At 37.3% G+C, this 26,418-nt stretch overlaps 1 protein-coding gene across 2 annotated transcripts in view; it reads right to left on the minus strand.

The window, feature by feature from the left end:
• The window catches only part of LOC143151272 (uncharacterized), an 80,664-nt gene that overhangs the window by 14,792 nt on the left and 39,454 nt on the right, over positions 1–26,418 (minus strand). Inside the window, exon 2 of one of the 2 annotated variants that reach the window (XM_076320247.1) lies at positions 854–973. The exons of the other annotated variant lie outside the window; for it this stretch is intronic. Coding sequence (XP_076176362.1) covers positions 854–971 — 118 coding nt within the window. The 5' untranslated portion in view covers positions 972–973. The remainder of the gene's footprint in view (positions 1–853; positions 974–26,418) is intronic. 2 annotated transcript variants of the gene reach the window in all.

Below are 26,418 nucleotides of genomic sequence, written 5' to 3' on the forward strand. Positions count from 1 at the left end.
TTTTATAGCTCGAACCTGTTTGTACGGGAAATTATGAAACTATTAAATATACGATGCGATCGGAGAAGAATTTTCTCTCGATTCTGATTCAGATGTGTGCAATTGCACGTCGAGTTAGAAGGAGAAAGATTATGGTACTCCAACTCGTGTGAACTTTTACGTCTGCAGATGTTAAAAGATGTTCACCGACGAGTACAAACACGTACGTTTCTCGTTCGGTGTTTTTATTATAATTATTTAATCGAATCTCTCTGTACGTAATTTAATTTCTCTCGATGTCAAATATTTTTAATCGTTAACGTACTTTCAACGTTACGATCACAATTTTCCGTAATTTTGTAAAAAAAAAAGAACCAATCCGATGTAAAATTATCTTTCAAATTTGAGACTTTCACCAAGGAGAAACTAAATTACTCACGGTTGTAAAGTGATTCGAAACGACAGTTCGGTATTAAAAACTTAGTCGATCGATCGTAAAATAACAGTAAAATATTCCGAACTGAATGTTCGTTGTATCTGATGGTCTACTTTTAAATAAATTAGGCCGTTTGTATTGGAAAACGACGTATCTTTACGATTACAAGAATCGAGTACCCAATACGGTTATTAACTCGCTGAATTGTAATTGATCAAAGTGTAAACAGTTTAACGTCGAATGTCTTCGTGAGCTCGTTAAAGTAGAGAATGTTATCGGTGAACTGTTTCACCTTTGGGAAAAATTGTTCGGTTTTGAATCGTAGCCAGCAGCTAATTAACGACGTCAGAACGATCGTAATTCGGATTACGAAAGTTACAGTCGCATCCTGTTTTTACCACTGCGGTAATTGTATCGGCGGTTTCTCACGATTCTTACCTCTGTACTGAGACGCGGCATGAAAGTGGTAAGATGCTCCGTCAAGGTCTTCATCAGCTTGAAGAGGACTTAGGCTTAAGAGTCTCGGCGCCTCGGCGTGGCCACGAAACCAACGCATTTCTGAAACGGTGAAACAACACTTTCACTTTGCGTTGACTTTCAAATTTCCTTAAATTTTAAACAACGATATTTATATTTAAACCTTTAGACCTGGATCGAAACCCTCTTTGGTAAAATTGATAGCTCGAAACTAGGATTCTCGAACCTCTTAGTATCTGGAGCTTTTCACGGTGTTAAATGTTTACGTTGAGCTTTGCAGAGCTTTTGTTTATACAGATTCTACGTGTGGATGATTACTGTGTCGGGAATTAAGTCTTGTAAATATATATTTCTTAATTTCTTCAATTTTATTATTGTACTTCTTTTTATTTGTATATTTTATAGACAACTCGATAAATTTAGAATAACAAATCGTCCTTTATATGTTAAAGGAAACTATATGTTAAACTTATAGTTTCTTCGGGAAAGAATCTGTTTATACAGATTCTACGTGTCGATGATTATTGTGTCGAGAATTAAATCTTGTAATTACATATATCTCAGTTTCTTCAATTTTATTATTGTACTTTTTTTTATTTGTATATTTTATAGCTAACTCGATAAATTTATAATAACTAATCGTCTTTTATATGTTAAACTTATAGTTTCTTCGGGGAAAATCAATTGGTTCTTCTTCGAATGAAGCATTGTTATTGTTAACGAGGTATGTGTAAGTATCTGATTCAGTGGAAGATACAGCGGAATTCTCATACCTGCTTCTGCACTCAATCTGTTGCGATATTCTGTTCTACTTGATGCACAGACGAGGTATAGAATAAACATTTCACTTTATGAGAGTTGGTGTCGTACGAGTGAAGTGTCGGTCTCATGGAAAACCAGTGGTTTTGTAGTGCACTCTATATTTAAGAGCAGTAACTCTGGGAACCATATTTGATGCAACTATCGAAATTGGTAAAATTAAGAGACGTTAAAAAATCTCCTTTAAAAAGAAAGTCTTTTAAAAACACGATTGCAACACAAACAGAGATCAAAATTGTATTTCGAGTCTTCGACAACTACGAGTCTGTTGAATGCACTGTTACTTCTTCAATTGCAAACGATTTTCTACATCGAGGTATTAATGTTTCAAAATGGAAGTAGATATTTAAAAAATTTTCTAATTTCTCAACTTACGCATTGCTCGGAATAATTAAAGAATTATCTACTCGACGAATTCGATCGCTTGGTAAATCTCATCGCTTTCAAAATTTCAACATATTGCATATACTAAATTTTTTCATAGCGAACCTGATCAGAGATCGTACCAACAATGGGATAACCTTGGTTCAGGTATCAGGAAAAAAATTTGATCAATTAACGAATTAATTCCATTTTTTGTCCTGCTCTATATTGAATTCGTGCCTTTGTATCGTTCAAAATATTATATAATAATTGTTTCGAAAATCTTCTGTCATATATTAAACTCACAGACAGTTTAACATTCTCATTAAACATAGACAGTTTAACATTCTCATTAAACATAGACAGTTTCATAATAAATATCTAAAAATTATCCACATATTCCTTTTTTAATTCGATTGAATTAAAATTTTCTTTGCTCGACTTCTTTGTCTTCAAAGCCAGTTACGAAAATATTCTTAAAAATTTTTACTTCATGGTTTATATTTCTCAATTTGTTTTATTCGTTATTATCCTAGTCTAGTGTATATAGTATTCCAAGCAAAATATTTCAACGTTCCTATGACTACACTATTCAAATTAAATAGTAACTAATGAAGAAATATGAATTGACCAATTAATAAATAAAATGATTGCTGTGTTTAACAAAGATTTTAAAAAACATCTAATTGAATATGTTTCAACAATGAAAAGCAAATTTTATACTCCAACTCTAGATCTGCGTCGAATAACGATTTTTGTTCCTCATTAGATCACAAGAGAAAATATTAAGTTGTACGAAAAGTCATTTTGTTTCTTTTGGTGAAAATGAAACACGATTATTTAAGAGTGTATAAACATTTCATTAAATCACGTATTCTCCATTTTGGAAAACAAAACAACTTTCCAAACAACCCAATAATTTTACTACTTACTTCTCAGCTTAAAATACCACTATTTCAAATTACCTGCTCTCGTAACAAAATCGTTCCCTTATATCATTTTTCAATTAAACCAAAGATTCAGATATTCTTGTTGTTTCATTACTACCGAGAGTCTGAAAGATACACAAAAGTGTATCAATTTCCCTGAGATACAACGCAGTTAATTTTTCCCATTTCCTGTCTCAACGTTAATCGTCTTGAACAAACTGGCATTCCAAATATATCGCGTTTCCTCTGTTTCAGGTGTCTCGCAGATGATTTTCATCGATCCTCGTTTCGACCAGTGATCGAAGAAGAGGAGAACCGTCGGGAAAGCTAGCGACGGATTTCGAAGCAACGACGAACCACGGAATTCGCGATCGTGCGCGATAATAATATCCATAAAAGCGAAACGGTTACACTCGCGGTGAATGGATTTCGCGTGAACGAACGGCGACAGTTTCCGCCGCGATCGCTGAACCGAGGCCATTTCTTTTTGCACGACGGCTGCACTTGTTCGCAGATACCGGGCGGGCACCACGCGGAGAGAGAGAAAAAAAACTTGATAATTTAATGATCAACAACCTTGAGGAACGAGAGGCATAAAGGGAGGATGTTGTAAATTACAAACTTGTCGTTTAGCGCGTTCATTGTCACGCTCGATTGTCGAGGAGCAATCGAGAAATTGGTTTCGTTGCGCGTAGGAAGGTCGTCGAGTTTCACCGGCGAAACGAACGCTTTGACGCGTTTCGACCGACGTGCAATTAAAATCGAAGTATTCGAAACTCGTGATTCCGCTTGGTTCGCGCGAAGAGCAGAAATATTAACAGCACACTTGACAGAGTATTTCCGAAATAATAGTCTTCGAAACGCGCGTCGAGGAGGTTCCAACGTTTTCGAGCGTACCGGCACGTAACTACGTGTTCGCTTTTACGTTTGAACGATAGAATGGGCTAGAAACGCTGGAACCAATGGGTGTGAAGAATTATATCGAAGTGAACCTAGAATCGATAATTATAACTTTAAGAGTGAAACTACCAAAGGAGTCGATTCGACTTGTTTTGTTTTTAAGTGAAATCTTTTTAAATTTACTCGATTATTAACGGTGTCTTTGTCTACAATATTCCTGGACAATTATAAAAATAGACGAGTAATGGTACTCGTTCTAGTGTTAAATATTTTGACGTAGAAGTAGTAACGTTAGGAATAAATATGTTTGTAATTAAGATTTTCGTTAGGATAGAGGATCTTTGAAGCTTCAAGAAGCGAATTGAATACAACGTTTCCAGTTTCTATTTCGTAAAAAGAATCAGACTTGTTAAACGAACGGGTGATGCGAACATAGAAAATATAACGTAACAAATCTCTCGATATTCATCGCAAGACCAATGAACGTCACGAGTAAATATCAGCATTACTTTGTCTTTATTTCGAATAGCATAAGTTATTCCTGAAGAGGTTAAAAGGAGAAATATCAAGAAGCAGAGGTTCTGCAAGATTGCATCGTTTGAAATACTCATTAAACGGTAGGCAATGTAGAAAAAAATTTTACAAGTTTTGTTCATCGTTTTTCACGTAGAATCTGATAGCACGAATGGATATAAACTTCTCTTCAATTTTTCGAAGTCATTTTTTTTTCACCACTTTATATATATTATACATTTTAGTAATAGGTTATAAGTACATTTTATATTGAAATGAAAAATATCTAAAAAGACTACATTTTTCTTCCACTTGTTTCAACTTTCTAAACGCCTTTTCCTTGTTTCTTTCATCGCGTTTTACTTCATGCGTCGTTTAGACGAAATAATTATATGTTCGTGCTCGCAATATTTTATCTATATTTTCTTCGCGTAAGAATATAGCAATATTTTATACAAAAACTATAGCTACCGATATATTTCACTCTGATAAATGGAGAACGCGTCTTTATTATGCGCATAAAATTAAAATGAAATCCTACGTGTGTACATTTACGCCTAATGTCAACGGATACTTTGAATAAAACAATAATTCTTGAAAGACGCATCGATACGTAAATAATATAATTGTACATCCTGATTGGATCCAATCTTGCATATTAAACGATAATCAATTTATTGATTAATTAACGTTATTACGATTTCTCCAATGGATTGGAGAACGTAAAAGTGAATTATTTATGATTAAGTGAAATATGTAGAGTTAAATATCAATTACCAAGTTTTCCTCGAAACCGATTTCAATTTATAATTGTCGATTCAGTTTACTTTTTTCTGTTTTGTAAAATGAAACTTAATTACACAGTAATCGATGCGTATATTATACCGGCTTCTTCGTAACAACATTACATAAAACGTTAACATTCGTTACATCCTTACGTCTTGTCGACGAGCCAACAATTCAGTCGAACATTAAAACTCAAAAACTACATTCAAAATATTAAAAAAAAGAAAACAACTTTTCACATTCGTTAAACTCAAAAGACTACCTAAAATACAAATATACATTTTCACACATTTCTCGATAAAAATGTGCAGCTCAATTTTACCATACAGTTTCGAAATTTGAAAATGCTTTCCGAAACATTGCTTCCGGTTACCCGACCTCAAGATATCGATCGTTAAAAGATAACAAATTCCTCAAGCGGCGACATTTCCAGCAAACCGTGGTTATCGCGTAAAGTTCGAGCACCGGAACGACTAATTCGATCACAAATTTACTCGAGGTAATATCTCGAGCAATGTATCCCGTGTAATGTGAAAAACAACGTTCGTTTGTTGTTTGATCGGCGAATTCCCTCGATAAGATCCCGCTTACCGTTCACGGAGCGCGTTGAAATCTCCACTCCAGAACCGTGGCGCCAGCCATTGCGATGCTAATGCACAATCGCGCGCAACCGGGAGAAAAAAACATTCGAGTTATCTCGAAGAAAATTTTCCGTTCACCGTGTATGTACCGTTGCGAGCAACTGTCGGCAATAAACCTATCCTTTTTCTGCCACGAATCCACTATAACTGGCCTTCCACGACTCCGTCAGACGGAATCCTCACGGAGGCGTTACCGTTCATCTGCTCCGCGTAGAAACCGTAATTTAGCCACCTCGTGCTCGTAGAAACGAACCCGGGAATATAATAGCTTCTGCTTTAACGGTTCGCGTACTCACCATGGCGAATCGGACTTTTTCTATGTCGAAGTTTGCGTTCAATAGAACGACGAATTTCCAACGCTATTATTGTCTTGTCACCGAGGAAACGGCGACCGGTGGAGTGCTGTTATTTGTTATTCAACGAGCTCTGTCCGACCGTTGTAGCGATTTTTCTCGCGAATTTCATAGAATACTTGAATACTTGAACGAGTTCTTATCGCTCGACGGCTACATCGATTTACGTACGTAACAGATCTATAAGTAGATACTCTACATAGTAGAAACGATGTTCTCGGATTCGATAAACTGAATTTTCATCGATCAGTTCTCACCGATCGAAGTAGGTTACCTCGACACTTACGACGGATATGTACTCTACATCGAGTGTTGGAATATTTTCTGTAGATTTATCTAGAACGAGTTACAAACTTCGGTATACTTGACTCAAAGAGATGCCTTTAGATTCGATAAACTAAATTTTCTATACCTTTCTGATCGATCAACCGTGTGTCCGAGAAAGTTAATTAGAGTAGAAAACTGAGTGAAATCTGCAGGGGAGGTATTCGGTGAGCAAGGTCAATGATGAGGAACATTACGATCTAATAGTTGCATTTCTTTTCGTTTTTTTTTTTAACACCGTTCGTAAGAGATATTGTTTAGCACCGACACCGTGTCCGGTCGAAGAAAGTTGAAAAGAAAATTGTTGGCGTGGAGAATTTTAAACGAGGTAATACAATTCACTGCTCGTGTGGAATTCGAGGAAAATAGGAAGCAGGTATTACAATCTAATCGCGTAATTTGATCTAAAAGTTACAAAGTCTCGTGCTTGCATAAAGAAAATATAAATCTTTTAGGCGGATCCGAGATCGAGATTTTTCATTTATGCAATCAATTACGTTGTAAGTACAGCATTCGTGATGTATTTCGTATTAAAAATTTTACAACGCTTAAATTAATTGAAGTGAGTACGTTAAAAGTGTAATAGCGTTCGCAACAAAATTTATTTCCTTCCACCGAGTAATGTATGTAGCAATTGTAATACAGAAGTTGTATTCAGTTTTACCGACTACGAAGAATACTTTCATTTTTAACTCTTTCATAAACTCGTAAATTATTGTACCATCCTTACCAATTATTGTAAAGTGTTCGAAGTACACAGTAACAGTTCGAAAGTACTGAGAATTTTTGTTTAAAATAAATCTTGTAGCGTTTATAAAAGTTACGAATGTTTAGTTTTCAGTATCGAAAGTTTAGTTTTAATTTTCCCCGTTAACTTCGTTTCAATTCTGGTGAATGGAAAACCTTCCAACGAAATCTATTTACATCGAAAATTATGAAAGCAAAAACAACAGCAATTTTTATCGATTTATGCCTCAAAAATTCTTCGCGCAGAATTCTGTACTTGCAATAATTCAAAAGATTCGTTCCGAATCTAGAACATCGACGCAAAATAATTCCAAAAAGAAATTTCCGTTTCGTTCGCGATTGCCAATGGACTCGTAAATACAGCTGACCTAGGAAACCTTGCCTCGAGGCAAATGCAACTACAGTTCGACCGAGTCAGGCTTCAGAGTATCGAATGTTCGGTAGGAACTCCTTACTAGGAAGTTATCGATCTTGTCAGAGGCCATCTGGTGGCAAACATACGATCCAGGAAAATTTTCCTAATACCGTAAACCAACGTACAAAAAATGTAAAAAAATCCAGTATTAGATACTAAATAACCATCGGTAAGTTACTCGGTAGAATCTCTCCATATTGTATCGAAAATAAGAAAATTATAAGAAAATTGTATAATTCCTAAAATATTTCTAAATATGAAACAATATCGTCACAATTTTCGGAGAAAATTAACTGGAACATTGAACGATCCACGAATTCTCGATTCGAGTAACGAGAGGTCCAAATTTTGCACGTTGAAACGATCTTGCACCACGATCGGTATACTCATCGGTGATAGTCCACGGCGATTGTATAAAAAATAAGAAAATTGTATAATTCCTAAAATATTTCGAAATATGAAACAATATCGTCACAATTTTCGGAGAAAATCAACTGGAACATTGAACGATCCACGAATTCTCATATCGAGTAACGAGAGGTCCAAATTTTGCACGTTGAAACGATCTTGCACCACAATCGGTATACTCATCGGTGATAGTCCACGGCGATTGTATAAAAAATAAGAAAATTGTATAATTCCTAAAATATTTCGAAATATGAAACAATATCGTCACAATTTTCGGAGAAAATCAACTGGAACATTGAACGATCGACGAATTCTCTTATCGAGTAACGAGAGGTCCAAATTTCGCGCGTTGAAACGATCTTGCACCACGATCGGTATACTCATCGGTGATAGTCCACGGCGAGGAAACAATCGGATGTGTACTTCCCATCGCGAGATTTTCGCCACTGTTCGTGTCACGTTACGTGGCGAGCGTGGAAAGCATCGAGTGTGACGCGAAGAATCCCGTTTCCACGACGCGGTCGCATAATGGGATGATTAATACCGCGGCTGAGTTATGCAAGGTGTTAATGCATCGATTATGTACACGCAGCCACGAGTGCATCCCGAACGAGTGACGAGGGTGGTGGTGGTGGGGGGAGATGCGACTTTCTCTGATGCAAATATGTGTGCCAGCGGCACCTTTCCGACGGCGAGCTCCCACGTCGGCCGCTTTTCACTTTTCATTCAGACAACCGGTGGGCATCAAAGTATCTCCGGCGAATCGGGGACCACGATCAAGGATGGTCGTGGAGGAAGTTCACGGCCGTGAACTCCCCGCTTTGGAGAACATCGTTTCCGCGCATCGTTGAAAGCGCGCGAGTCGAATTAGACGCGTTCCTGGGACTCGTTTCCAACAATTGAACTTTGCATCGTTGGCTAGCTACCGTTTGACGAGTTCATTCGAGAGATGACATGGGGGCATGTGCGTTCCACGTATCCCAAAATCGAGAAGAACAGAATTTAATCTAGATTTGTTGGATAGATATTTCTTGGAGAGTTACATTGAACGTGAGCAATTATTCAATTTAAGAGTACTCAACGGTTCAAGTTTTGAATTCTCGGTCAAAACAAATCTTATTACTATTCTGATTACTATAGGCATTTTATACAGGCCTTTAAAATTATTCTCTTGAATTTAGGATATACGTTCGACATTGGATCATTTCTCAAGAAATCCAGAAATTCGTGAATTCTTGAACAGAAATATTCCAAGTTTTGAACTTAGAAATACTCTCAAGAATTTTTACATACATTGATTCACAAGGTACCTTGTCAAAACTCGAATCTCGAGATTAACTTTTTAATCGCTGCTTATTGTGGTTTGTATCGAATGGCAGATTATTGCACAATGAAGGCATATGCATTGGGTTTCACATAAATTCAAAATCGAGAAGGAAACAAACTCAAACTTAATTCAGGTTTGTTAGATAGGTAGTAACAATTATTATTCCTATTCAATAGCAAATTATCGCATGCATTGAACCTTGTATGCCCCAAAATAGAAAAAATCTACTTCAGACCTAATTCAGACCTGCTGAATAGATACTGAATCAAATAATTTAATTCGATTTAATAATTATTCATACTCAATGACAAAGATTATCTTAAAAACGGTGCAGAGGGTCTCATGACCCCCAGAACCAAGAGAAAAATGATTATTTCACTTTATCTGCCTGACAGGAATGTTTCGTTTACACAAAAATTGAAATCGACACGAGGGTCGTAGTGTCATCGTTCAGTTTGGTATATTTTTGCTTCGTGATCAACACTCTACTCTATTTTTCTTATTATTACATTTAAATTTCGATACGTAAAGCGTTGCCTCTGAACGTTGCTCGTACCTTGGGCCCGATGAATAAATAATACGCCACTGTTTGCTACGTGTACGCATCGAATTGATTTTGTGGGAACAGTTGAGAAGATTGGTGATTGAAAGTTAACTGTACCTAAGTCTAACTTTACCATTGAAGTGAATGTGGAAAATAGTGTCCGTAGCCGTGTACTATGTGTTTCTCGAGAGCTCTATGAAGCGTACGAATCGACTGTAAGCGTAAGACTGTTTGAATACTTGTTTAACGACTTAGATTGGCATTTAATCTACGACCGCGCGGGACGTAAACATCTATGTGAATCCGCAGTGTGCATAAGAGGATCGATACTCTTTGATAACAGTCTGCGAGGAAGTAATAAAGTGAAATGCAATTCTGCAACCGTATTGGATAAAAATATACAATGCATAAAATACACAAATTATCTACGATTTCTATTCTATTACTTTCTACAATTTTGCAACTTTCTAACGTTACTTTCATTTTTACACTATCCTAGTTTAAAATTGTTTCGAAGGTTGATTACACCTTACGAGGAACACAGCGCGAACAAACGATTAACTCGATTGTTACTGCATTGCCCGATAAAATCGAACAATACATAACTCCTTTGCGAATAGAATTTTTACGAGTTACAAATATATACACCGTACACCGAACGATCTTGACAAGTCGTGGCATTTTCCAAAACATTCTCAACGAACAACAATCCGTGGTTCTACGCGTCTCGAACACGTGCCCCACATTCTTTCGCCGCAAGTTACACGTCTGGGAGACGTGATTCCAAGCTAAGTGATTAAGACTACTTGTTTGCAATTGATTGCACGTGACTGCTTGCAACACTCTGTGTAACAGAATGTGTTCTCTCGATTGATGAAGATTTCCTCTCGTTGGTGACCTCCCATAATCTAGAAGCGAGTTGATCGAGCTCTATGTACTCGTAGATCTGCCACACCGAAGAAAGTGAAGTTTTTTACCTTTAACTTGATTTATTATTTTGAGATTCTTGGGATTCGACGAAGGATAAGAAAAATTCATGCAATATACGCATTACTTACTATTAAACTCTCTGATCACTTTACCGTATCCAAGCTTAGGTTTAGGATAAACCTAATCAGTGCATGTAGTACAACCCAAATGCACATATAAAGTATATGCAATTAAATTAGCTAAACTATAACATTCTTAAGTTTAGTTTTAGCTTTACTATAATAAAATAAAAATGATGGACATAGCCAGTATTACTATAATAATATAAAAATTATGAACTTAGCTAGAATTATTACAATAAAATAAAAATTATGGACTCGCATCCGAAAGTATTACGATTTTCAACCGCAAGCACGAACTATGGTTACACTATCGAACAGTCACAGTTTGTGTCATCGAGAGATAGGTATAGTTCGCTGCATTAATTGAATGACCTCATGCAAATAAATGCTATAAATATCACGTTATCGTAATTATTATCTTATCGTGCGATGTACCGCGATACTTCGAGTCTCTAAGTTATACTTACAAATTGTTCGTTCTTTCAACGAAACAATTTCGTATTTCTACAAAGAATTTCGTTTAAATATCGACCAAAATGTACGCAGATACCGAAAAACGAACAGAACACATACCTAGAATTATTATTCGTTTCAACTGCACAACAACGACTTTGTTACCCCCCGAAATATTCGGTCACCGTTGTATTTAAATTATATTTCATCTCAAATTCGATATATATATATACATATCATCGATAAAACTCTCGGTGTTCCATACGAATATAAATTTGAACGTCAGCGCAAATTCTTTCTCCCAAGAATAAAATATCACGCGTTCACACCGATCAGTGAACTCTCATTTTATTCTCGAACCGTCGGAATCGTTTCGATCGTTTCTTCGGTTTCGAAGTTTCGCGAAAATGAACGCTCAACGTTTCACGGAGACAGCTCGTGCGAAACTTCGGCGCTTCGCGTTCATTCTCGAGCAATCCTCAGCTCTCGTACCGTAGTCTCGGCCAGAAACGAATGCATAAATGACTATAGACGGATGCACTTATGCACGGGTTATTCCTCCTGAAATAAATTTCACGTCGTGGCCGAGTCGTTAGAGGTTTGAAGAATCTGGAAGCTAAACGTCCAGTTATCCGTTCGCAGATTTATCGTTCCACTTTCGTGGCTACGGATCCGTTCCAGCCTCCGGCAGCCGTTCGGGCTAAAAGTCTCTTCGACGTTCCGGATTGTAAATCTTCGGTGTACGTCGCGGATGTTATCGCGAATCGGTAATACCAGCAGCACTTGGGCACAGATTTCGCGATATCCTTTTGACCGTGGTTGAACGAACGCCGAATGAACTTTGGGCAATTAATTCCACCGTAGGCTTCGTTCTCTTTCCTTCGAAGCTTAATTAATTCCTTTGGCATTGCTGCTTCCACGATCGCTCTCGCTGCTCTATCGGCTTCGGTTCGCTTTATGGGAATATTTAACGGACGATACCGTTTAAATTTTATGGGAACACTTCGATACACGCGCGAAGATACCGACCGGACGAAGTCTGTTAATTATTTTCACACTTGCGTACATCTTATCATTTCGCATCGTTCGCGATATTGCCGCGTTCACGCGCGCCTTTCGTAATAAAACGCTCGTAGGATCCTCGCGATCTTTGGGATTCTTCGCGTTTGTTCAACGATCAATTTAACGGATCGGTTTACGGTTGCGGTTATCGCGAGAGGATTGTCAATGTTATCGATATGCGATTAAAAAAACAAAAAAATTCTCGCTACTATCGGTATTTATCCTCCAGATGGTATCTTGGAGATTTGAGGGTTTATGCAAGATTTGTGCAACGTAGAAACGTGACGGAGATGTCACACGTGTGTGTATTTGTTCTGTGATTCGATAAATCTTGTTTGTTGCAAATGTTGGAGGATGTATTTGAGAAATTTGAAGAGTTTCCGATGGTGACGGTATCTGACGAGCCGAATTTAAATATCGCGGGAATTTCAATGTTCTCGTAGCGTTCCTTCCTTGGGTAAACGATATTTTTGCTTCGTAATGTTTACCGATGTGTCCGTAGCGAATCGAGTAACATCCCGCTAACAATCCGTGGCAATTCTTAGAATAATGGTTGCAGCGTTTCGACGCGTTTCTCAACCGAAAAGCAACAGCAAAGTTGCGTAAGCGCGAATTCTCCGCGATGTTTAAAATGTCAGGTCCGTGTGTGTGCATATTACATGCGCGTTATTGCCGCTGAGGAGACAAACAGTTACGATAACGCTGTTACCAGGTAAAACACTCTCGGTAACGATGGTAAAAAGTACAGGGTACATAGACAATGGGATCAAAAAGAATGTAATTTCGAAAGAACGTTTCAAAAATATCTCGAACGCGGAACGTTCTGGGCAATAAATCTTGATCGTCGACGGGACAATTAATCATGACGGTACGACGAGAATTCAAACTATGTTTCGCCAATAAACGCAGGAGTACAATGCAACGGTTGTTCAAAGATTAGAGCGTGCCCGTTCGATAAGAACGAAAAAAGTTGAAACGTTCGAAGCGTTCCACGAACGAAACCTTAAAGAAACGATCGAACGAGCCATTCGATCGACCTATGAAATTCTCGCGAAACGATCGAGAAGCTGGCGCCCAGTGGTTAGAAATTGAACGTTTATTTTTTCATCGCGGGACCGGAGTCGTTAAACGTATTACATAAGAAGATCTCGTTACGCGACGAATACAGAAATTTTCTCGTAACATAGAAACGCGGATAAATCATCCGTGATCCTGTCCGCGTGCCAGACGATTCCGTGCTGGTTTAAAACGCGAGAAGGTTCCACGAAGATCGCGTTCGACGTAATCGAAATCGCATTTTCTGTAATGCGCGCCAGGATCCATTAAGTGATTCATTCGACGGCTGGTGGTACTTTCACCGATCTTCGGGGCAATTAAAGCGTTATGACGCCCGTGTGTCGGCTCGAGGATAAATAAAACGAAACGCAACCGGGAGTAATTGCACGAAAATCGGAGCCACTTTCCCGAACGAGAAGCCGGGACGATTTATATATCGTTTCCAGTGATTCTTTTTCTTCAACGATCGTCCAATTACGTATCGAAACAGAAAGGCGGTTCCTCGATCTTCTTTGTTCACCGACGAGACCGTTTCCTGCTTATTATTTAAATCGCGAGTTAATTGCACGGTTACGCAACCAGGTTACATAAATCCTCCTCGACGACCGCCTTATTGAAATTCGCGTATCGCTGTAAGGAAACTCGGTGGTTCTTGTTGACCAAATGGAGCCGCGGCCAGTCGGAGAACGTTTAGTCGACCGACCGCCTCGTCATCCGAGCCAAATCGTTTTCACAGTTCCTGCTGAGAACGTTGCGACAAGATCGAAATGAAACACACATTCGGTGAGTCATCGATAACGTGACCGACGAAAGTAGAAAGTAACAAAAGGGATCCGAGGGTGGTAGTACCAAGTATCGCTCCCGGGACTTTCCTCTGTTAAAGCGAATCGTGCTACCGGGTAATTGGCCTCGATCTATCGATCGTCGTAAGAACGACCGCAACCGCGACTCCGTGCTTATCGGACGTTGTTCGTCACGAGGACCACCGAACGGAAGTGTCTCCTTCTCTCTTTTCGTTTATTAACGGAAAATTGTACCACGATGTACGATCGCTCGTGGTATTTTTCGACAGTGATAGAAACTGTTTCTGGAGAATAGTTTTTAATATTCTTCGGTATAATATTGGATTGTTTGGAAAGTCAATTTCGTTTTCCAGAATGGAGAATGTGTAATTTAATGAAATGTTTACACGCTCTAAAAATAGTACACCGATTTTTTAAACGACAAAGTGTTTCAATCCGTAACTCGTTGGATGAAAATTACAAGTTGAACGATAGACTTAAATATTACACAACGAATAAAAATTTAACCGTTCGGTCGTATAAACGTCAATGAATCGTTGTGTTTCAGATTTATCGGGTGATGTATTATTCCTAGCAGCTTTATCTTCTAGAAAATAGAAAAAAGAATGATCGAACTTCTGGTTCGAAAGGGTCCTTTGAGATCTTAGTCGCTAATCACAGTGGACGTGTTTGCTTCAGAATGAACTACCAATTACTTCGAAAAGAGAACACGTTCCGATCGTTTAAAATTCGGAAGCTTCTTCGAGACCTTAGGAATTTATCACGGTGTACACGTGTTTGCTTCAGAACGAACTATCAATTGTATCGAAAAGAGAATGCAGTCTGATTCGTTTAAAATTTGAAAATAGCTCGCCTAATCGCGAGCCACGAGTACCGATTAGCGCTCCGTTTAATCTATCGTTCGTCGATAATTGGCCGCATAATTGGCCGCAAATTGTCCGCGCCAGTAGCAATCGATAATCGTTGGTTGTATTCTTACCTGTCTCGAACGGTGCGATTTCGTCAGCATCGCCAACGGCGATGTCTAACGCAGGTATCCATAATTCCCTTCGGGCTGGTACCACAAACTGACCCACTTACGCGACAACGAGCTGAATGCGTTGCACGGACACACGACCGGTGGCACGAGGTACGTACGTACGTCGTACAAGTTGCGTACAGCTCGATTCTTTTGGGACAGTCGCCCCGGGAATGCCGATCGTAAACTACTTTCACGACCGAGAACAATTTATCCGCGATGATTGCAGCCGGAAATTCGCGCGCAGCGGGGAACGCATCGATCTTATTGGATCGATGAACTTGCGATAACGAAGTGTGCTTCGCTTTCGATTCCGAATGGCGAAATGTATAATATTTACGAAAAATCGTCGAGAGACACTAGAGTAGAGGAGAGTTGGAACGCAACGGTGTTGATTAATTTTAGTTGGTGGAAGAATTTTTCACGAATGACTATTTTTGGAAATTAAATTTCGTCCTAATAAATATTCTTAACGGTGAATTATTATCGAAAATCGTTAAGAGAGTAGAGGAGAATTGGAATGCAACGGTGTTGATTAATTTTAGTTGGTAGAAAAATTGCTTATGAGTAACTATTTTCAAAATTAAGTTTCGTTCCAATAAATATTTTAAACGATGAATTATTATCGAAAATCGTTAAGAGAGTAGAGGAGAATTGGAATGCAACGGTGTTGATTAATTTTAGTTGGTGGAAGAATTGTTTACGAATGACTATTTTTGGAAATTAAATTTTGTTTCAATAAATATTCTAAACGGTGAATTATTATCGAAAATCGTTAAGAGAGTAGAGGAGAATTGGAATGCAATGGTGTTGATTAATTTTAGTTGGTGGAAAAATTGCTTATGAGTAACTATTTTCAAAATTAAGTTTCGTTCCAATAAATATTTTAAACGATGAATTATTATCGAAAATCGTTAAGAGAGTAGAGGAGAATTGGAATGCAATGGTGTTGATTAATTTTAGTTGGTGGAAGAATTGTTCACGAATGACTATTTTTGGAAATTAAATTTCGTTTCAATAAATATTCTAAACGGTGAATTATTATCGAAAATCGTTAAGAGAGTAGAGGAGAATTGGAATGCAATGGTGTTGATTAATTTTAGTTGGTGGAAAAATTGCTTATGAGTAACTATTTTCAAAATTAAGTTTCGTTCCAATAAATATTTTAAACGATGAATTATTATCGAAAATCGTTAAGAGAGTAGAGGAGAATTGGAATGCAATGGTGTTGATTAATTTTAGTTGGTGGAAGAATTGTTCACGAATGACTATTTTTGGAAATTAAATTTCGTTTCAATAAATATTCTAAACGGTGAATTATTATCGAAAATCGTTAAGAGAGTAAAAGAGAATTGGAATGCAATGGTGTTGATTAATTTTAGTTGGTGGAAAAATTGAAAGTCATGGTTTACGAAAGACTCTTTCTGGAAATTAAGTTTCGATGTAACGAACAAAAGGGAAAAAGGTAAAAAGATTTAATTTGAACTTATGCTATCCAGAAAATATAATGTATACGTACACGTATAGTCGAAGAAACTTCTTTTACGATGAATATATTAAATAAAGTTGAAAGACATCGACTGCATACATATATGGAAACAATCAGACTGTGGTGACAAATCAACGAGGAGTGACTAAGGACGAGATAATACGGAAAAAAATATGTGCCAACTGTACGATAAGATCTGACATATTAGATAAATATAATAAATATGAGATTAAAGATATTAATGTTACTAAAAGCAATTTTCGGTTAAATCTTTTGCAAAAAGTACAATTTACACGATCGTAATTTATGAAAATTATCATATTATCGATATAACTCGATTTAAGAATTGTTAATATTCCAAATGGTATTACCTCTGTACTAACAACAAATAATTAAGCTATTAAAGTATATATATTCGTAGAATAGAATTCGTATAGAGCGTTGAAACGAAGCATCCACTGTAATTATTAGATTTCTAACGAATCGGGAGTAAAGTAAAAATAATTAAAAATTTCTCTGTCCTAATTCAATAAATGAGTAATTCTTAATTGCAGAGAATTGTATTATGTCAGCCGTATAGAATCGTATAGAAACTTCCTTTCTCCAAGAGAGCATCGAGAATATTAATATGGGAATCCTTACAATAGAAAATAAGATGCAATTTTGAAATTAAGTAGCACGTGTCGGGATTTTCGTCGATTAAGATTTTACATCATTGTAAATTGCTCGTGTCTCGTTCGCGGTAATGCTCAATTTAATTTGCAACCGTACTGCAAGTGTAAGAACACATCCTATTGAAAACGTCAACATTTTTAACAGGAGAAATTCTTTGGATTCAATTCATTACGGAAAATGAAGAACGATAACAGCGTTTCTAAATCGGGATACTTTTTTAAGAATAAAATAAATTGTAAAAATACAGTTGTATTTCTGTTTGATAGCTTCGAGAGAGTCATTAAGAAACAAACGAAAAGTAATCAAGTTCCAACTTTTCAAGCTAGTCAGGTTTATGCGATTTTATTAACAATATAGTCCATCTACGATTAAAAAAAAAAAAAAACTATTTTCCGCATTGGAATGTTAAATAAACGTCTATTTATTTCTCGTATCTGTCAAAACACACTTTCCAGTTTACCACGTTATTCCGACTTAATAAGTCCGAAATGTTTTATTAAAGTGAGTAAAGAATGTCCATAAATCTTTTGGAAACAAAATGGTAATCCAAAAGGACACGGTTATAAATGATCGGAATAAATTTTGAATCTGTAAGTAAATGAGGATGAGTTCGTAGAAAATATACTAAAAATGGCCAGCAGGATAAAGTATTAAGTCGCAAGTGGAAAACAGCGAATGCGAATCAATATTTTCTATCGAACAACGATTCAACGCGTTTCCCGTATCACCATCTACAATTTACTGTTAACGGTTCTCGATAAAACATCGCATCCAGCTTTATTATCTATGTGGCACGGCGCATAGATTCAGAGCAAAGGAACCGATCAATTTATCAGGTAATTTATGTGGGCTGCGTAATATATGTACGGATACGTACAGACGAAGATACGACGACACAGTCGTGGCCCGCATTTGAACATAATTTATATTCCAACAGCGTGTTAGCAGTAACATTGCTTACTGTGGTATAATATACTCTCGTATTTTATAATATAATATACCTTTGCAAAAGATGTTTATTTATCAAATCACTTTCTAAGGTTTCACGTATGTATACGTAATCGAGAACAGGTTCGAATATCGTCTGTTGTTAGTTATTTACCATAATTTCAACGTTGAAAATAAAAATTGTTTTCAATCGTTAAAGTATCCCTCGTAGCTTTATACCAATCCTTGATAAATACACGCTCCACGATATGATCATTCGCTATCGATACAGCAAAACGAAACAAAGGAAGGAAAATTCTTCGATGTTGTTTAAAAATAATTAGATTACCGCGAAGCACAAACGCGAAATCGTGTTGTAAAGTCTCGTCGAAAAATAATTTCCCCTGCCGTGTCAAACTTGTTGAAAATTAATCGTCACTTACGCGGTATCGTAAAGTGCATCCCTAGATTATCCAAGGATAAAAACTTGAAAGTGTCCTTACCAGAGATCCATTAAAAGGTATTTGACAAAAAAACGTTTTACTCGTCGCGCGTAAATTTCATTCCGTTGAAACAAGTTCAGTTTCATATTTTCCCTCCCAATCCAGAACCGTACGTAGTTTTAATTACTATCGAAAGCACCTGTCCGATTTTATATCGTACGCACGCGCATCTCGGCTGTGACTTTTTCTTTCACCTCTATTTTCATTTATCTCACAATAAAATTTATTACCGCTCTTGCGCGGTGTATTTTTTTGCAGCCGCCTCGAACGTATCTAACATTCCTGAAACACACTTCCTTTCCAATTGCGATCGAGTCTAACGGCACGAAACCTCCTTTCGAGCCTATTTCGAAAGGACGATAAAAATGGGAGCTCGGCTACGTATCGCTTCGAAACCGGCGCGTTTATGTAATTACGCTGGCGGGCAGCGTTTCCGCGCGGCCGTTTCCAGACGTTGTCAGGTAAATCTTCGACAAATTACCAGAATTATCCCAACGGGCCCCCATGGAGGGAAAAAGAATCGTCACTCGAGGCGCGTGTTTGACAGATCCGCAACGTATATCATCCTTTGCCTTCCGAGGCCGCTAAAGCGACGCGAGTTATTTCGTTAGAGCCGCGAAAAACATTAACGTTGGAAAAGCAACAACGGTGCGTTTCCACGACGAAGAATCTTTTGCTTCAATATAGAATCGTTCGTGCAAACTAATCATTCGTTGATGTACAAACTACATTTCGTGGTTCGAATTCGTACGACTTGCAATCAAAATTGCATCGCGAGTGCATAGGCGGTGCACTTTGGTGCACTCTTACGCGTGCCCAAAGATTGCACCTTCAACGATACACTAATGGAGAGATTTTGGACTTTTGTGAACAATATATGGAGCAGATTGAAATATAACTTTTAACTATATTTTTGTCAATTGTACAAATGCTTGGTATGATCTGAATGTTACAAAGTTGTGATATAATTAGAATCTCGTTTGCTTGGCGAGTGAAATCGATAGTATAAGAAAAGTCGATCATTTGGGAGTCTGGTGTCGATCTTTCGATTGTAAATTCGATTAAAATTCACGAATCTTAACGCCTGGTCACAGATAAGAGATTTGGAAACGCGACATCGATCGAATTTAATTGTCGTGTCATCGAAACACGTAAAATGTTCCGTACTAAGTGGGTCACGATAATATGTGTACGATTGCTGTGATGCAAAATGTAACATTTAATTGAGAATATTGAAAATATTACGCGAATATGCAGAATGCAACGTTTAAGGGGATATTCTGGTCTAAGGATCAATTTTTTATTTCTATTTGGGAATTTTTTTTAAGAACCGTGAAAAGATTATTACGTCGGGATTTATGCCATGATTTCGATCTATATTTAAGGAGTATACATTACTTTTTTCATGGAAAAATATTTAAAATTGTCGAAGATACAGCTAGTTCAGTAGTGCAACTTCGATTGAATATGGTTACACGGTTGCCACGGTTCCAGTTGTGTTTCTTATCTAAAATAGATAAACTAACGCCCATTACGTTTAGTATGAACGTGACTGTCGTTTGTACCAAAAGTGTACAAAACTATCGGAGAGAACATTTTTAGCAGCACTTTAAGATTAGGTTATCAATTTCTTGTGTTTTGTTTTCAACCTTAAATGATCGAAATGATGGTTAAAAATATTTGATTTTAAAAATATTGGTACGGACGATAGAGATACACGTGCTCAAGATACCATACAGATTTGATCATGATCGATCATCCAGAACTTGAAGTATCGTGGTAGTTATTTAGAAAAATATGGTTTCAAGAAAATCGTGTTTAAATTTTCTCCTACCAGTATTTTAATCTTTTCACTTGCATTTCCTTTCCCCTTGATATGCACTTTACATTATTTTTAATATTCATCGAACAAGATACATTTAAATTTCGATCGAGCTGGATCTGACCAAGAAACATTTGGTCTTTCGAACCAGATTTCATAAAATACCTGCTATTTCTGTACCTGCGTTGCACAAACAACATTCTCTTTAAGTGTTCATAACTTCGTTATTTTTTCGACTCTGTCGTTACCCGTTGCAAGAAATATTTTCGAGGATATATACTTTCGGAAAGTGAAATAAAAAGAAAATCAATTTTTCAAGATTCTAAAGTAGAATACACTCTTAATTGACAAGACCACATCTATTAACTATAGATGCATACGAATATTCGATTAAAAGTTATCCCGTTCGAAGATGCAAATATAACGTTAAAGACAAAGATAAATCAATTCTTCGTGTCATACGACCGTTAAGTATCTCCTTTGATAAATTATTATTATATCGTTGTTATATGGAAATAAATAGATACGTCTCACATAGATACAAATATAAAGATAAAATATTACCAGAACACGTGTGAACGTGAGAGGCAAGGTGCGGCTAAAAATGTTGTTACGAAATCTAACCTCGATATGGCTTATTAAAGAATTTAATACATTTTGCAAAGTATGCATTTTTCAAACTCTCTCCCCAAGTAGTTTTACGCGCAGTACGGCGGGAAAACTCGACTTGTTTGAACAAATATTTCATCCCCTAAAAAGAAAATCCATGTAATTGAAATCTCGAGAAAAGAACCTCGAAGAAAATTATTTTCCTATGTTCGTCTCTTTAATTTGGTCCTGTGCACTTCTTCCATATTTTTGCAAGCAATCAATGGTAACTTTCTTCCTCAAACGGACCGTCTTAAAAATGATTATCATTGTTCGTGCAAATAACTTCGCATTCCCCGACAATTTTGCATAATTGTCCTATTTCAACGTTCTTTCCCTCCATCAATGTTCGAATCGTCATCGGTCGTTTAATCGACCAGCTATTGTAAGCAGTATGAGCTTATCTGCCGTTTTTACAATGGCAATATGGCCGTACAACGCTATAAACCTGAAATCATAGAGGAAGAATGCCGTATCTTTAACGATGCAGCAATAAAATACAAAAACGGAAAGGAATAAAAGCGAAGACGAGGACACAACCACATCTACGTACAGGGAAACTGGATATAGGTTATATCGCAAATATAGCTTGTTAGTGTTGGTGGAAATTTTGCAAAGAATTGACAAAATTCCTGTACGCGATAGCGCGAGGTCGCCTAATCTTATCTCGAAGTTGTTCGTAAATTGTCGCGCGCGTGCTCGTGTAGTCGAATGAAAAATAATCGAGCTGGAGACAGATGACAATAGGTACAGCAAAAGTATCGTTAATACGGAATATTCATCGATTCGAACTTGTCTCGAGATCGGTTGGTTCGGTCATTCTCTCGATATTCAACGACGTGGAACGATATTACAATTTCGTTCATTCGCTTTTTAACAGCGAAATCCCGATCACTTTTGCATCGAAACGACGTCAAATGTCGAAACGAGAAACAAACACACACGTCCCGTACGATTAAAAATAACTAATAGACTCTGCTCGATAAGTTTCGTCGTTCGATAAGAAATCTGGAGCTATTAGTTTCGTCGTTGCATTTTTCCAATGATACCACTGTTCACGTGTGAAGTTTCACGTAGATCTCTCGACTCGTTCCTGTACTTACAATTGTCCAAAGTAAAAGCGTCACGGTATTTCTCGTTTCGTTACCATGGAAAGAGACGACGAAACTCATCGAACAGCCCAGTATCCCGAGACCGCTCGTATCTGGAAATTTTCTAGCCAGAAAACGGGAGAACGCGGAATGGATACGACCTCCAGAGAGGAAAGCCGTATTTCCAACGAGACCCCGGGGATACGTGTCTTATCGCATTTTCCATTCACGGAAATCGCGCACGCTCGCACAGGCGGCGCGCATCGGGCCACGTAAGTGCATTTCCATGGAGAAGCCGTAGTCATAAACCTGGGGTTCACCTTAAGGTTGGCACGAGGTGCGAATTATTGCTCTCCGTTTAAATTGCACGCAATTTTTCCGGGTAGGCTCGATGCAGTCTACGAGAGCCGCTCGTAGAGAGCCTATCTTATTGCGACTGCACGTGCATCGCTCGGGAGGATCACGGGACAAACTCTACGGCTGGAATTATACGTGTTGGCCAAGTTCGCGGGTGCACGAATCGCGGAAATTACGAGGACGACGCAAAATATGACTCGTGCTTCTCTTTCGTTCGACCGTGACCCATAAATTCATTCCTGCTCCGTACGCCCGTGACGCAGCATCCGGGGACCGAAGAAACTCTCGGGGTAACTAACCTGGATGTTTTCCACGATCAACGATTGTTGTACCAAATTCTACGATCGTTGCGAAAAATGAACACGTGAAGCACCGTGTCGGTCAACGGTGACCGAGAGCACGCTTTTAAATAATAACACGTAACAACCCAGCATGTCCTACGATTACGTTTACATATTTGTACGATAAATAATACACGATTGAATTTTCCTTTCTTTGAGCCGCTACCATTGGAAAATTATCAATCTCGAAATTCTCAATCGTTACTCGAAAACTTGGAATCAATTTTTCGAACGAATTATTCGAGGCACTTCGATCAGATATATCAACTGTTACTTTTTCGGTGTTACAATCCATTACAATTTTTGGTTCCGAGTAAAAATTGGATATCACAGGTTAAACGGAGTTGAAGATGAAGGATTTTCCCAAATCATATTTGTTTAGATGTTTCAGTGAGGATTGTAGGGGAAAGTAACGAAATTCTAACGTTTCGATGTTTAAAAACGTGGTACTCTTCGATTAGGAATTGATGAATCGATTTAGGCCATCGTCAAATAGTAATTGGTCGATTTAGATTCTTGCCTTATTTTTACGCGGTTTATGTACCATGTAGCCATGTAGTTTGTAATAGAAAGTATTTGTCGAGTAACTAAGTGGATCGTTACATCGTGTACATTTTGTATTCTTTTATTTTGAAGTATTGTTAAAATTTATGCGAAAATTGACTAAACAACAATTCGGTTTGTCGTTTTTATTTGATTATTTTATAATACATGTATATGTGTAAATAATTTTTACGATTAATTGTATTAGATGTAGAGAAACTTGAGAAGACTAAGAAAATGTAGAGAGACTTAATTTCTAAAGCGAAAATTGAAACGTGGAATTTCTTTTTAATCCGTACTATCGTACAATCTTTGTTGTAAATATCCTCTAAAGCAGTGCTTTGTCCAATGATACGAACATTTGACTAGAAAGTTAATTTGCATGTTAAAAAATTACGACGACCTTCGATAGATTAGCTTTCTAGTCGGAGGAAATTGATCGTGTAAGTTTTATATTTCAATCCTGTTACAGTTATGCACGAGCATGCAAATTAGAAACAGTGAGAAGGTGTTTTATTACATTGGTATGTAGCTACATTATCGATGGGTGAAATAATTATTTCTGCTTCGTTGTAGAAGCGTTATTAAATGAAATACCTTGATAGTGTCGAACCTCTGTAAAACTACAATTTTGTTCATTCTCTACCTCTCCGTTGTAAAATCTTGTATAAGTCGATACAAAACTTAATTTAACTCTAATTATTATTTACCACGTGTACAGGTGCATTATCTCTGTAATTCAAATTTACGTAGAATAACCAAATCTGCCTCTACAACTCCAAGTTTATAACTATCTAGTGTCACAAGATATAAGAAAACAATCATTCGGTACTGTTTCTTTTCTTTCGTCTGTTAGGATTATCTCGGATAATAAAATACGGAAAACATAAAACGTCTGGCCGTATCGCTACTTCTTTATTCCACGACCACATGCATATGCATGAATGTTAATCGTTCTTCGTCGGTCATACGTATAATTGTAATCGTCTTCCGCGTCTTTAACTTTCGCGTTTACGTTGAATAAAACGAGTTCTAAGAAGAAACTTGAAACACTAACACTTTCTGTAAAGGTGAATGCAATTGACGCAGTCAGAAGATGAACGATGTATTAATACATCGACACAAAGCAAAGTTACATTTAAATAATAACACGCAACAACCCAGCACGTCTTACGATTACGTTTACACATTTCTACGATAAATAATTCACGATTGAATTTTCCTATCTTTGAACCGCTACTATTGGAAAATTATCAATCTTGAAATTCTCCATCGTTACTCGAAAACTTCGAATAAATCGAGACCTCTGTGCATCGAAGATTTTGAATCTTTTCTCGAGAATTACGAAGAATATCGACGAATGAAAATATCGTGGATATCAACGTAATGCGAATCACAGTGGTAATTCTTACGAACGTGTTTCGTAAGAAAGTAATTGGTTTACAAATTTCCAAGACCCGCGGCAATATTTTCGTTCCGTTTACATCACGAGGATCAAAAATTCCAATGCTTTCGACAGAGAATTGCAATAGTCGTAACCTACCGAAAAAAGTGGGATTACGTAAAGTAAACGATACACCACTCGAACGTGAATTTAATTACGATTATAGATTGTACGTCACTTGTATTTTGTTGACAGCCAACTTTTAGCAAAGTCACAGATTTAACGCCGAAGGATTAAGCGATTAGTCATACGCTCGACATGAGAAAGTGGGTCAAATAATACCGGACTATCGCCAGCATGCAAGTTCCTGATTTTCTGGCGAACGACACGGGTAATTATTCATAGTGCTTCGATCGTTGAAGGCAATAAAGTACCGCGATCGTTGGGAGACCGTCGTACGGATAATTATCCTCGTCTTTCGAGGCTTCTTCGTTTCGCGTACGTAAGAAACGGTTAACCTAGTACTTTTTATCGTGGCGCTCTTTTCCATAAATCAAACATGTTGCCTACGACGTGACATGTTTTTTGTACGGCGTGTTAGGAGGTAAAACCCGTGACAACAAAGTCCAAGACGTGTGCAAGAGCTCGATACGCAACAGTTCCTTTTTTTTATTTAAATACGAACCGTCTACGCTCAAATTTCTACCCCGTGATTCTTTTACACAGAAACCGAGAATATATTCGTATATTCCAGACTACAAATTCCTGAGGAAAAAATATATATTTTATATTTCAATTCTGTTACAGTTATGCACGAGCATGCAAATTAGAAACAGTGAGAAGGTGTTCTGTTACATTGGTATGTAGCTACATTATCGATGGGTGAAATAATTATTTCTGCTTCGTTGTAGAAGCGTTATTTAAAGCGTATTTAAAGCGCAGTTTTAAATATTAATTCCTAAAAGCATCGAGCCACTGCGTTGGTAAACTACGAAATGCATACATGTGTGTACAATATTCTTGTAAAAACTAAGTTCGATTCTTCTTTCACCCAGTCTACGATCTTTGTTTGTATTTTAGAAAAATATTTACAGGTGAATATTAAATTTTGTGAGAATTATTCTAAATCAAGTAACATGTTGTTATTGTAGTAACTGCTAAGTCGTGTATTTCGTGTGTCTTTATGGTCAAACGAGTTAATAAAATTTATGTGTAAGTAATACAGGGTAAGTC

Source organism: Ptiloglossa arizonensis, chromosome 9 (genome assembly GCF_051014685.1).
Source record: "Ptiloglossa arizonensis isolate GNS036 chromosome 9, iyPtiAriz1_principal, whole genome shotgun sequence".
NCBI classification, from domain to species: Eukaryota; Metazoa; Arthropoda; class Insecta; order Hymenoptera; family Colletidae; genus Ptiloglossa; species Ptiloglossa arizonensis.